The following is a 12784-nucleotide window of genomic DNA, read 5'->3' on the forward strand; positions in this document are numbered from 1 at the left end:
TGTGGATAATTTTCTTCTTAGTGCTGGGGCAAATTGTCACCGTATTAATGGGGACTTGTAGAGCACTTTTAGACTTAATGGGTGCTATAAAAAAATATATCAGGACTGTCTGGTGCAACTTTAGTTCCACCGTGGACCTTGGAGGAAGAGGCATTGTCTTGCTGATTTAGTTAGATTGTATAATTGTCGTATTGTTTAAGCACAGCACAGAGGATACAAGAATGTCCACAAAAATTTCTTCCTCAAAAGCTTTTTCCTGTCAGCTTGAAAATAATGTTCTCATCTTGCTGAGTTTTACTTGGAAATAATAGCATGGTTCAAATGGACAAAGTCTCACCTGTAATGTATTATAATTATTTGCAATTGATAGCCACTTGTGCATCTGGCATGACCTTAATGGAGACATATTTGAGGAGGTTAGTTAGCAGTGGATAGTGACATATCTCTCAAAACAGGTCTAGCAATGACGCCACAGGCAACTGCTGTGTTTGTCAAATCCAAACACAGCATAAAGAAAAATGTGAAATGTTATAACCAGGCTATAATACACATTGAATACATTTAAAATAAATATCAACAAAATAGATAGATTTGATTTGACCTTTTGACAATAGGATCCATGGTATTTTTGTTCAACTCAAAGACCTGTTAGCCCATGTGATTCTCTTTTATAGCAGGGACAAAATATAATGAAAGCTAAAACCAGTAATCCTTGCTTGTGTAAATTAATGTTAGAACAAGCTTTACAAAATGATTTGATTTAACAAGTTACTACAGAGTCATTGATTAGTGTTAAACGTTTTTCTTCATCTTCAGGATTCATTGCATAGTTAATATGAGGCAATGGGCAACAGGAATACCTTATTAAACGCACCCTTGGCACAGTTGGAAGGTGCATTGCATGCACTGCCCAATGTCGGTAACTTGGGAGCAAAAGTAGAAACCCAATTGATCAATCCTTTGCACTTTTCTTTCTCATGTTCTGTGGCTTCCTGTCCCACTGTCAGACTGTGCATGGCCATTATTGAATCAACGTGAATTAATTTACCCATCCTTTGTCACAATCTTCCAGACATGATGGTGGTGGTTCTCTATTTATGTTACACTTCTTAGAAAATGTAAATACATTTTAAATTGGCAGCACATTAACAACAAGATCCAACTAAGTTCAATGTACCAAGTTGTAAAATGATGATTCTTTTAAAGACACACGTCATTAACATATACACCCTCCTCATCTTTAGAAATATCCCCTGGAATTTAAACCTTGATTGTCATGGCTGTCGATTATGCAGGGAGGAATGTAGCTGGCCTAAAACAACCACTGGGATTTTTTCAGGTGTAATGACAGCGCTCCATCTAGAATGACACGGCATATGTATTTATCTAGTGTGTGTGTGCTGTTGGGTAAACTGTGGTTATTCAACGCCCCCCTCCTTGATTTCCTGCTTGGTTTGTTTGTAGTTTTATGAGGACTCGGCTGGAGTGATGAACTCAGAGCAGGAAAGGCCTTTTGTGTGCAGCGCTCTTGGATGTTCCCAGGTGAGTCCAGACCAGACAGGACCACACTGTGTGTGAGAATGTGTGTCTGTGTGTCTGTACAAGCCTGTGTGTGTGTGTGTGTGTGTGTGTGTGTGTGTGTGTGTGTGTGTGTGTGTGTGTGTGTGTGTGTGTGTGTGTGTGTGTGTGTGAGCGAGTGAGTGAGTGTGTCTGTACGAGCCAGTGTGTGTGTGTGTGTGTGTGTGTGTGTGTGTGTGTGTGTGTGTGTGTGTGTGTGTGTGTTTGCGTGTGTGTGTGTGTGTACTGTATTATGACCAGGAGGCCTGAGGAGCTGGATACTGTCTCACACAGCAGACATAGACAGAGCAACTGAAGGAAACACAAACTATAAAGTACACTATCTTTCTGCTGCAGGTTTGAAAAAATAAGAACTATTTTATGTTGATATCATGAACATGACCAAGATAAACACCTGAGGACATTTTTATAAAATGTGTTAGAAATAATTTTGGTTTAGAAGTAAATATTAAAGGCATGTATGGCTTGTGTACTGTAATCAGAGTGAGAGCTTAAATGTGTTTCTTCACATTCTGAATCATAACAGCGATTTCCCACCGAGGACCACCTGATGATTCACCGACACAAGCATGAGATGACGTTGAAGTTCCCCTCCATAAAGAATGACAGCCTGTTATCAGGTGAACCACAGCCGCCTCAACACTCACACAGCGCTCCATCAGGTGAACTACAGCCAGCTCCAAACACTCACACAGCGCTCAATCAGGTGAATTACAGCCAGCTCCACACACTCACAAAGCGCACCCCCATAGGGGAGGTGAATTTCTGCTTTTATAATCAGATCTGTTAGCTGCTACTGACTCACGCACAACCAGACATGCATTTAGGTTGAGAACAATGTACGAATACGTCTGTCCCAGTCGCCTATGGTGACATAGAAGATGATTGAACAGCAGAAAATCCAATTATTGCCATAGTTTTCTCCTTTTCTGCAGAGATTAAGGGGCAACCACCAGCTTTTCTCTTTAACTCAGAAGGAACAGCAGAAGCGTAAGCATGTTATGATGAATGTATAGCCAAGGATGAATACTGTTACATACTCCACTGGACACCCCTTTGTCCCCCTCACTGTCGTCAGTCCACCTCTGACAGTCAAGATGGTGATGGGTTATGCATAAGACAATGGTTTCCAACTATTTAAAGTGGGGGAAGATGAAGAATAGTTGAGGTGGTGTATTAATGTACAGAGCAAAGTAGTACATAACGACCTGGGTCTCTACCTGTGAAGGCCAAGCTATGGTTCTGCTGAAGGACCACAGTGTTTCCCACTATGCGGCAGAGATTGTGTCTGTCCTGTTTCATAATTTACAACCAGTGGACAAGAGGATCATGTTTTCTAGGCCGAGTGTCCTTATCCTGTCTGAGTTACAGCTTAGAACTGTCCAGTCGTGGAGAGCCTGAAATGTAATAATGCATAACATTGTCCGTGGTTAAGTCATTGATTTTCAAGGGCTATTTCAGTATTATGAGTCCACCACTGGTATGGTATATCACCACAATTTAGAAAATTATTGAATGAGATGGAAGTCAAGATTCGCATCAACTTATTTTTGAGAATCTTTAGCAAAACTGTGTTTTGAGTACTAAGCTCTTGAATGTTGAAGACCATCCCCAGTCTAGCCAGAGTAGCTCATTAGTTTATGCTTTGAGTCCTCTAAAGAAGCTTGATCCAAAAATCACCTGAACTGTCTGAAATCTGATTCCTCCCCAAAGTCAAGTTAAATATCACAGCTTTGCGGGAGACAAACCGATGGGGCTCTCACGCAGTTGGCCTGGGCTTGGTTGAAACACATAGCTGGGATCTGACACTTATAAAAACATTATGAGTGCAATGTTTTATTTCCTGTGAATTACAGTTTCCACTTAATCTACTGATAGTACGTAGGTCATTGAATGCATATTGTTACAATGAGGAATGTAATTTTTGAAAGTTGACTCATCTACATTCACTAAATCTCAGACCAGACACCGACTCCGACACGCTTCCTGAAGAACTGTGAGGAGGTGGGCTTGTTCAGCGAGCTTGACTGCTCCATCGAGCAGGAGTTCCGCAAGGCCCAGGAAGAGGAGGACCACAAACAGGTAGACAGCAGAGGAGTCTTTCTCAGGCTTTTTCATTTTCGGTTATTTCTCAGTAGCGCAGTAGTTAGCAATGGGTTGATGATGGTGTGATTCCCAGTGCTTCCCCTAACTAAAAAGTGTTCAGGTGTCCTTGAGCAAGGCACCAAGCCCCTATCTGTTCCTAATGAGCTGATAGTCGTCTTACAGGGCTGACTCTTTGACTTGTTTATAATGCATTGCAATCGGATAGAGTTTCAGTGGCTGTACTGGCAAAAAAATTAAAGTTCCCTTGCCATTCTATTTTATGATGCTTTAATATAGGTATTAGTGGGCCACAAACACAGTATTCAAAGACGTCCCCGAGCAGCTTGTAGCCACTACCATGCGCTCTGTATACCGTGGGCGTGTCAAGGCAGGTCAAGGAGGGGGGTGGGGTTGTGGCCCTGAGCAGCTTGTAGCCACCGACAGTACCATGCACTCTGTTTACGGTGGATGCATCGCAATGGCTCGTAGAAACCCATATTATACATAGATATCTATATCATATAATATATAATATATATTATCACCTGGCCCTGAGCAGCTTGTAGCCACGGTACCATGCGCTCTGTTTACGGTGGATGTATCGCAATGGCTCTTAGAAACCCATATTATACATAGATATCTATATCATATAATATATAATATATATTATCACGGCCAAAAGCTGTGTGAGCCTCCAGACGATAGGTTATTAGGAATCTCAAACGACCGCGTCTACTTCAGATTGATATGGAAGTGGAAGAACGAGAGACGTCGGAGAACCCGACGAAGTCCTTTGTGATTCATTATATCGTCTGGACGCGCACACAGCTTTTGGCTGTGATAATATGTATTATTTGATATAGATATCTATGTATTATATGATATTATTTAGATATAGAGCAGAGCTCCAGGACTGTAACGCAAGTGTTGTACACTTCCTTGTTATTTGGATAACCGTTCTGCTGTTGGTGTGATGGCGCATAACACGTCGGACTCTCGTCTCTGGTATTTCTACAACGAGACTCGTAGTGGGGGTTATCTCAGCCATGGTTGAGAATGAATTGGGGGAAAGGAACTTTGGCATTGACTCCCTGAAGTAGGCTACATGAACCACGACATGGAGGAGAAAGGGATTGTTGGCCGCGAATGTATCCCGCTTGAGCCCTGCTTCCCGCCGCCTCGGCAGCGGTCAGCGCTAATCACCGCATCCTGAAGCCGAGGCGGTGGTCCATCGGCAGCGAGGCTCCGGCGGGAGACGACCGCGGTCAACAATCCCTTTCTCCTCCATGTCGTGGTTCATGACTTCAGGGAGTCAAAGCCAAAGTTCCTTTCCCCCAATTCATTCTCAACCATGGCTGAGATAACCCCCACTACGGGTCTAGTTGTAGAAATACCATAGACGAGAGTCCGACGTGTTATGCGCCATCACACCAACAGCAGAACGGTTATCCAAATAACAAGGAAGTGTACAACACTTGCGTTACAGTCCTGGAGCTCTATATCTAAATAATATCATATAATACATAGATATCTATATCAAATAATACATATTATCACGGCCAAAAGCTGTGTGCACGTCCAGAAGATATAATGAATCACAAAGGACTTCGTCGGGTTCTCCGACGTCTCTGGTTCTTCCACTTCCACATCAATCTGTAGCAGACAGAACCGTGCGCTGCCTGCTGCCGGCGCGAGGCACCACCGCCCGGCTGCCCGCTGCCGGGCGGTGGTGCCTCGCGGCGGTGGTGCCTCGCGGCAACCGGCGGCAGGCAGCATGTCGCAGTTCATGTAGTTCGATGTCGTTCTGCCATTGCATTCAAAATTCTGTAACTAGCCTGTTACTACGAACTAAGCAACTACCGTACATACACGTATTAGCATTTAGCACTAGCTCAATCACGACTCCTTCAGAATTCTTGTGGGTGGTTACGAACCAACCAAGTGGGCAGGGCCATGAATAATAATTTGACAACGCTACGTCACAGTGTCACCTTATCCAGATCGGCTCATTTCTTCTGCCTTTTTCCTTTCATTGCCTATTGCATTCAGCAGACAAACTGCATAGATTTCAATCTTACCACAGCTCACAAACTTATTCAGACCTATGTTATTTAACAAACAATAGGAAAAATGTGATTTTAATGGGATGGGCTCTTTAATAAAATCGTGATATTACTGCAATCCATTTTTCATCAGTGCCAAATTCTCTCAATAGATATATTTTTAAGGACCTAAAATACTGTTATAGTATATGTAACAGCATACTTTAAATCAGTTTTCAAACACATACGAATAATGTAACATACTACAGATATGTAGTAGTAGACATCCAAACACTGTGTTCCAACACCTGTTGACGGACAGAGACCTCAGACAGAGACCTCTCACTCTCATTAAGTGGGAAGGAGAGCTCTACCTGTACTTCAAACAGCTCAACGCGGCTCACCTCCAAGGGCGGGAAACATATTATTTCCTGTTCTCCTCAAAAATTGAGAGTCAGCTCTTTGCGGGAGCGCTAGGACGTCACATGCATGTGCAGCCTAGTGTTGAGCTAGGGCTAGCTCATGTCTGTCTGGAACAGCGGTGATCATTTGTGCATTATGTATGAATCCACCCTGGGGGCCACGTACCTGGGAGACAGGTGACAAGTCAGATCACCTCCAGAGAGTTAATGCTTATCTAACGTTTGGGGGAAACATGCTCATGCCCACACTGGCCTTCTGGAGTGTGTCTGTGCGCCGGTACGCCATGTCTGAGCCATTGAACTCTCCAGCAGAGCAAATGTTTTTTTATAATATTGTAACCCAATATTTCCTTTCATGAAAAATAGGTGCTCTTTTTCATATCTGAAGCTTTTGATTTTAAAGCCCCCAGACTTTTTCTATAAAGTATAACTTTTATTAATTTGGATGTATATTTTATTCAGGCTTTGGTTTGACGTGAAGTTCCAAGCACACCTTAACAGGTTCAGCCTGTGAACCCCAAACAGGGTGCAGTTGGTGGAATGTGTATTATTTTCACTTAGTAGGCCTATGCTATTTTGAAATGTATCGGTCATCACCTGTGCTGAAGGGGAAATAAAAAAGCATTTTCTGCTGAGTTAATAACAAGATGGCAACGTAGTTCTCAGTAGAGCTACTCACAAGCTCCACTAAGGACTCTCGTCTGATGACAGCTTACATACTTTCTCATCACCAACACCCTCTTGTTGCTGGTGATTTGCTGCTGACGGCTAGGCAGTGACAAAGCTAAAGGGACGTTTAACAATAACCTGCAGTTCTGTACTCTCACAAAGTCCCTAATCTCACTCTCTGTCTTTGTCTCTTTCTCTTTATCTAATGTTTTTCTCTGGTCACAGAACATCTCCATGCAGCACCAGCAGTCCCACTCGAGGATGGGCAGCCATGACAGCAGCGTGGTGATCCAGCAGGCCCTCCCCTCTCCCCAGTCCAGCTCTGTAATAACACAGGCTCCATCAACCAACAGACACATCAGGTAAGAGTTGTTCATACAACTGCTACACTAACACCTAACTTGCTTTGGTTGTTAAGATACCACCGTAAACATGCACATTTTTGTGCTTTTCTCGCACATATTATTACCCTACATGATCTTCCTTGGCAATCTAATAATAGATCAAATGGAATCTATGTCTTCGACTTGGTGATTGTTGCCTAGAAACAGTCCCTAAGAAGGGTGTGTGTGTGTGTGTGTGTGTGTGTGTGTGTGTGTGTGTGTGTGTGTGTGTGTGTGTGTGTGTGTGTGTGTGTGTGTGTGTGTGTGTGTGTGTGTGTGTGTGTGTGTGTGTGTGTGTGAGTTCATGGGTGGGTTGGTGTGTATGGTATCTTGATGATCTTATGGATGGAGTTAAGGATGGTCCAAATGTAGTGAAAGCTGAAAGGATGCCCCCAGCGATGGCCCTCTGCTAATGTCTCTAAGCAGATTGTCATCGCTGTGTGGTATTCTCTGAGGTAATCTTAGTGTTCTGTTACATCTTGCGAAGCATGGGAAGCTGGCACTGGGTGTGATGCTGTCCGATCAGTCCCTCGAAAGTGAGCATTAATATTGTCTCACTACTTATCGCCCACGCTTCAGCCCTTGCTGGGCTTAGGTTGGTTTAACATTTAATGTTTTAAAATACTTAAATTCACTGGTAATAGGGATCACAGTCTGAAGTACGCCTTTTCTGCTGCCAGCTGTCTCTCAGTATTAAAACTTGTATGACCAGCCAGACAGGCCATGTACACCAAGGCCCAGTATATGTGGTGTTCAGGGAGTTGGTGTTGTGGATTTTTCTCATAATACTGACAACCTTTCAACTAGCTTGTAGTGCTTTATTCAGAATGTACCATTTTACTAAAAGACAAATGGGCAATAGCTGTTTTAAAGGGTTCAAAAACATTTTTATATATATATATATATATTTTGTCAATGATATGCCATTGTTAACCTGAAAAAAACACACACAGGTTCACAAAACCACACCACATATGCCAATACACATATATACGACATTGTACCACTGCTGCCTTAAAGCGTCGTCTGGGCTCGGGGCAGCTCAGTGTTCAATCAGTGACCGTGTTTAGATTTACAGCTTGGGGAACTAGTGAATATTGGATGGGAGGCCGATCACTATGCCTGACTGGCACCCTGACAGACTCTTTGTCCAAAGAAAGGGTGGAATTTCATCCTTTTGGACCAGTAATCACCGCCAACCAGAGGGACATGGCCTGATCTACTCTCGCCGACTCAAACTAGTAAGTATATGTTTACAGCGATGAAGGTGGAATCTCATCACACTGCAGAGGAACTCACCTCTCCTGGGCGAGGTGAGTCTCACTTGATTTGGAAGCGCTGGCATCAGCAGGAAAGCCAGGGCTAAGACGACCCCTCACCTGTGGGCCGCTGCCTCCACAGGACGCTCTTAGCCGCTGCGTCCCTCTACCTCTACCCACTTCATGGGCCCCCACCACCACCACCCAAAATTAAATTACAACATATGTGCTCCAAATTAGAGCACAAATGGGGTCGCTTTGTACTTACTCTCTGACCTTGTTGCATGCCACTATTACAACAAAGCATAACTTATTTCACACTATGAACCCACCAAAAGGGTTTATGGTGATCAATGTAAGCTCAGAAAGGAATCTCTGCTCTGATCGGCTCAGTTCTCTGACAGATACTTGAGCTGCACAGAGACCATTATTATTGAAAGATGCATCTAACTACATCTAACATGTCCGCATCTATCTTAGTTTATGTGACACTAAGCTAACTGTGTGCACATGGGCCATGTGCAGCACGATTGACATGAACATTCTGGACTGAGCAGCTAATATGTAATAGCTGTGCATTTTTTTTTCACAACAACATCACAAAATCTTTGATGTAAACAAGCCATAGATTCCGAAATACACAATATCACAAACAATAAGAAGCACTCAGTTGCCATCAACATTCCTGAATCGCCTCTCTTCTGGCAAAGGGGATCCACTGAATTAGAAAATTTGAATAACAAGTAATTTTGGCCGTAATGTTTACTAAAGAGCTTCGAGGCTTGAAATAAATTAAGATTGGCTTTCCTCAATCACTTTTACTTTAGGAATGTGTTGGGCTTGCTGCTGTGAAACCTGAGGACACTTCTCTCTCACACACACACACACACACACACACACACACACACACACACACACACACACACACACACACACACACACACACACACGAACACACATATACACACACTGACACATACAAACACATGCATGCATGCATGCTCACAGAAAAAAATGCAGACACACACACCCATACACACACATGCATGCACTCACTCACACACACACACACACACACACACACACACACACACACACACACACACACACACACACACACACACACACACACACACACACACACACACACACACACACACCTACTAAACATGGGCCATTCAGAAGCCACTATTAAAATATAAGCAAAATACAGCCAATCTCAATGTTGGTGCCATCTCTATTGTACAGAGAAATGATCTGAAGGATCTGCCTTGCACATCTAAACATCTGGCTCTAAGTTGTGTTAGAATAAAATGTTTTAGACATACCCAGTCACCCATGAGCGGTACACAGAATGCAGAGAATGAATAGAGAGAGAGGGGGGAAATGTTAGTACATTGGTCGGGGTAGAAAGGCATACAAATTAGATCCATTCACTCAGGTTTAGCTGAGGAATTCAGTCATTTCAAATAAACAACATGACCAAAGCTGAACCCAGTTGGACTCCGTAATGTCTGATTGGACAGGCAATGGAAAGGAAAGGTTTCATTATGTTCTGATGCATTATCAAAACATGTCCTCTTTCTACTAGGTTTCACCTTCGCACACATGGACTTACTATGTTTCACCCATTTCAATAAACGGTACCATTCTTCATTAAAATTCATACTTCACACCTTACAGGTGATATCATTGTTGAAACATATTTAGGAGTTTTTTTCACACATTGCATTTCCATTTGCATCTTGTGGTTCCTGCTATGTGTTATGGAGGGAGGTTGACATTAATATAACCTGTGTTCTTCAGTTAACCACAAACTGAACACAGTGTGAAAATTGCTGTGGTTTGATATACTTTTCTCAGTAGGATAATGTGCCTAACGATATTGAAAAAAACACTTGGTGCAATGCTTTTCAATGTGCTTTACCTCAACATTTATTTCAAATATGGCATTACTTTGGAATGCATGATTTGTCACACTATTATTGATTGAACGGCCATTGACTGAATTACTGGGGGGGTGAAGGTGGGGGGGACTGGGCTGAAGGGGCTGGGGTGGATGGAGGTGGAGGGACTGGGCTGAAGGGGGGGGGATGGAGGTGGGTGGACTGGGCTGAAGGGGGGGGTGGATGGAGGTGGGGGGACTGGGTCAATGACGGGAGGGTGAAGATGGGGGGACTGGGCTGAAGGGGAGGCTGGATGGAGGTGGGGTAGACTGGATTTAAGGGGGGGGGGTGAGTGGGCTGAAAGGGGGGGGGGATCAGGGTTTTTTAAGGGACACAGTGTTATTAATTAGAGAGAGGGAAAGAGAGACATACAGCAAGAGAGCAGGATGACCATCTGAGCTGAATTAAGATGAGCTCATTGTGTACTGCAGCGGGTTTAACAGTGCATAGGAACGCCCAGACTCTTTTCCCTCATTCCAGCAGGCCTGTGTCATCCCCGCCCCAGGGGCCACCACACAAGCAGGCTCCTACCCCAGCAGACTCACACTCACACACACAAACAAACCCACACACACACACACACGCATGTGTGCGCACACACACACACACACACACACACACACACACACACACACACACACACACACACACACACACACACACACACACACACACACACAAACACACAAGGACAGGCACTCAGTTCCAGAGAGCTTGGGGGGGGGGGGGGGGGGGGGGGGGTGAATCAGCGGTAGATGAAGGAGAGGAAGAAGGGGATCAGAGGTGTGTGTGTGTGTGTGTGTGTGTGTGTTGGGGGAGGTGAAGGATCAGTTGTTGAAATAGGAAAGGAGGATGGGAGGGGGGATGGAAGAAGTGGGAGACCTGCAGCCACCAGGTGGATGAAGAAAGAGAACAGGGTGTTGGGAGGAAAAGGTTAAAAAGCAAACAGAGCTGTTGCACTAGATAAGACGAAGGGGGGGTATGTACAAGTGCGGCCGAGGAAATCCTGGAGGGCGGAAAACCTCCAGCATGCTGAGAGCTAGCATGCTGGGGTGGGGGAGGGGGAGTGTAAACTGAGGGGAACAGGGCAGGGTAAAGGAATCCCTAAAAACGTTTGTAATAAGGGGGACTTCACTTATAGGTGAATATGATTCTTTTCATATCTTAATTGAACCGCACTGGGTCATTATACACTCACAATTGAATGAGTCAATGAGTGAATGTATATTGTACGATAACACTATCTGTATTATGATGTTTCATATGGGGAGAGGGATAAGTATAGTCCCTTGTTCCACAAACCAAACATGGTGTATGCTCATCATGGCCCCACTGTCCGCCAGATGGATGCCACCCCGCCCTCATCCCCTATTACCAGCTCTCCACTCACCCCCTAATAAAAGTCAGTCAGTGTCTTGACCCATTAGCCCTGATTTATTTGATCAGATTGGTATTATTTCCGCAGTCCAAACCCCATGGCACTCTCCTCCCAACAGTGATTAAAGGCAGTCAATCAGGGGCTGGTCCTGCACAGTTTACGCAGAGAGCCAGGCAGCTGCAAGCTGTTTGAGGCCCTTGTTTCTCCCTCTGTTTACCCCTGTTGCTATGGTAACCACACCACCGTCTCCCAAGTGTCTGGAACCCGGCCCTGGGCTGTTTTGGATACATTCAAAGTTTTCTCGCTGCTGTGTCTACGAATCGCTCAGTTACTTCACCCAGCGAGGAGAGAGAGAGAGAGAGAGAGAGAGAGAGAGAGAGAGAGAGAGAGAGAGAGAGAGAGAGAGAGAGAGAGAGAGAGAGAGAGAGAGAGAGAGAGAGAGAGAGAGAGAGAGAGAGAGAGAGAGAGAGGGGGGGAGAGAGGGAGAGAGGGAGGGGGAGAGAGGGAGAGAGAGAGAGGGGGAGAGAGGGAGAGAGAAAGGGAGGGCTGGCAGAGAGAGGTAGGTTGAGGGGAAGACAGGGAAATAGAGCGCAGAGGAGGGAGGGGTTTAAAGGGGCAGGCAGTAGGTGGGGGAGGGATACAAGCCAAGAGCATTACATCACTGCTGGAGTGGAGTCAAAAGGGAAGGATATGAGTCAGTGGACCGACTGCTCTCTCGCCCTCCCTCCCCCCTCTCTCTCTCTCTGTCTCTCCCTCACTCTCTCTCTCTCTCTCTCTCTCCTCTCCATCTCTCTCCCGTCTCTCCAACTCTCTTCTCTCTCTCTCCCTCTCTTCTTTCTCTCACACTCTCTCTCTCTATCCCGCCTGTCTTGGACGGCAGCCAGCCTCTTAGTGTTAAAAAATCACACAGAGAGATACAAAGGAATAGCTAGTGGCTAAGGTAGGCTTACAGTGATGTCATGGGGGGTAGAGGAAAGGGGAGGAGAAGGAGGTGGAGGACACACCAGGGGAATTGCTGGGGA

General features: G+C 44.8%; 1 protein-coding gene across 1 annotated transcript in view; it reads left to right on the forward strand.

Annotated features, from left to right (window-relative positions):
* The first annotated feature begins 10 nt into the window (after nt 1-10).
* LOC130391616 (cyclic AMP-responsive element-binding protein 5-like) overlaps nt 11-12784 on the forward strand; it is a 47220-nt gene continuing 34446 nt past the window's right edge. The window contains exons 1-4 of the mRNA XM_056601837.1: nt 11-1542; nt 2105-2240; nt 3539-3660; nt 7022-7158. Coding sequence (XP_056457812.1) covers nt 1489-1542; nt 2105-2240; nt 3539-3660; nt 7022-7158 — 449 coding nt within the window. The 5' untranslated portion in view covers nt 11-1488. The remainder of the gene's footprint in view (nt 1543-2104; nt 2241-3538; nt 3661-7021; nt 7159-12784) is intronic.

Source organism: Gadus chalcogrammus, chromosome 11 (assembly GCF_026213295.1).
Source record: "Gadus chalcogrammus isolate NIFS_2021 chromosome 11, NIFS_Gcha_1.0, whole genome shotgun sequence".
NCBI lineage: Eukaryota > Metazoa > Chordata > Actinopteri > Gadiformes > Gadidae > Gadus > Gadus chalcogrammus.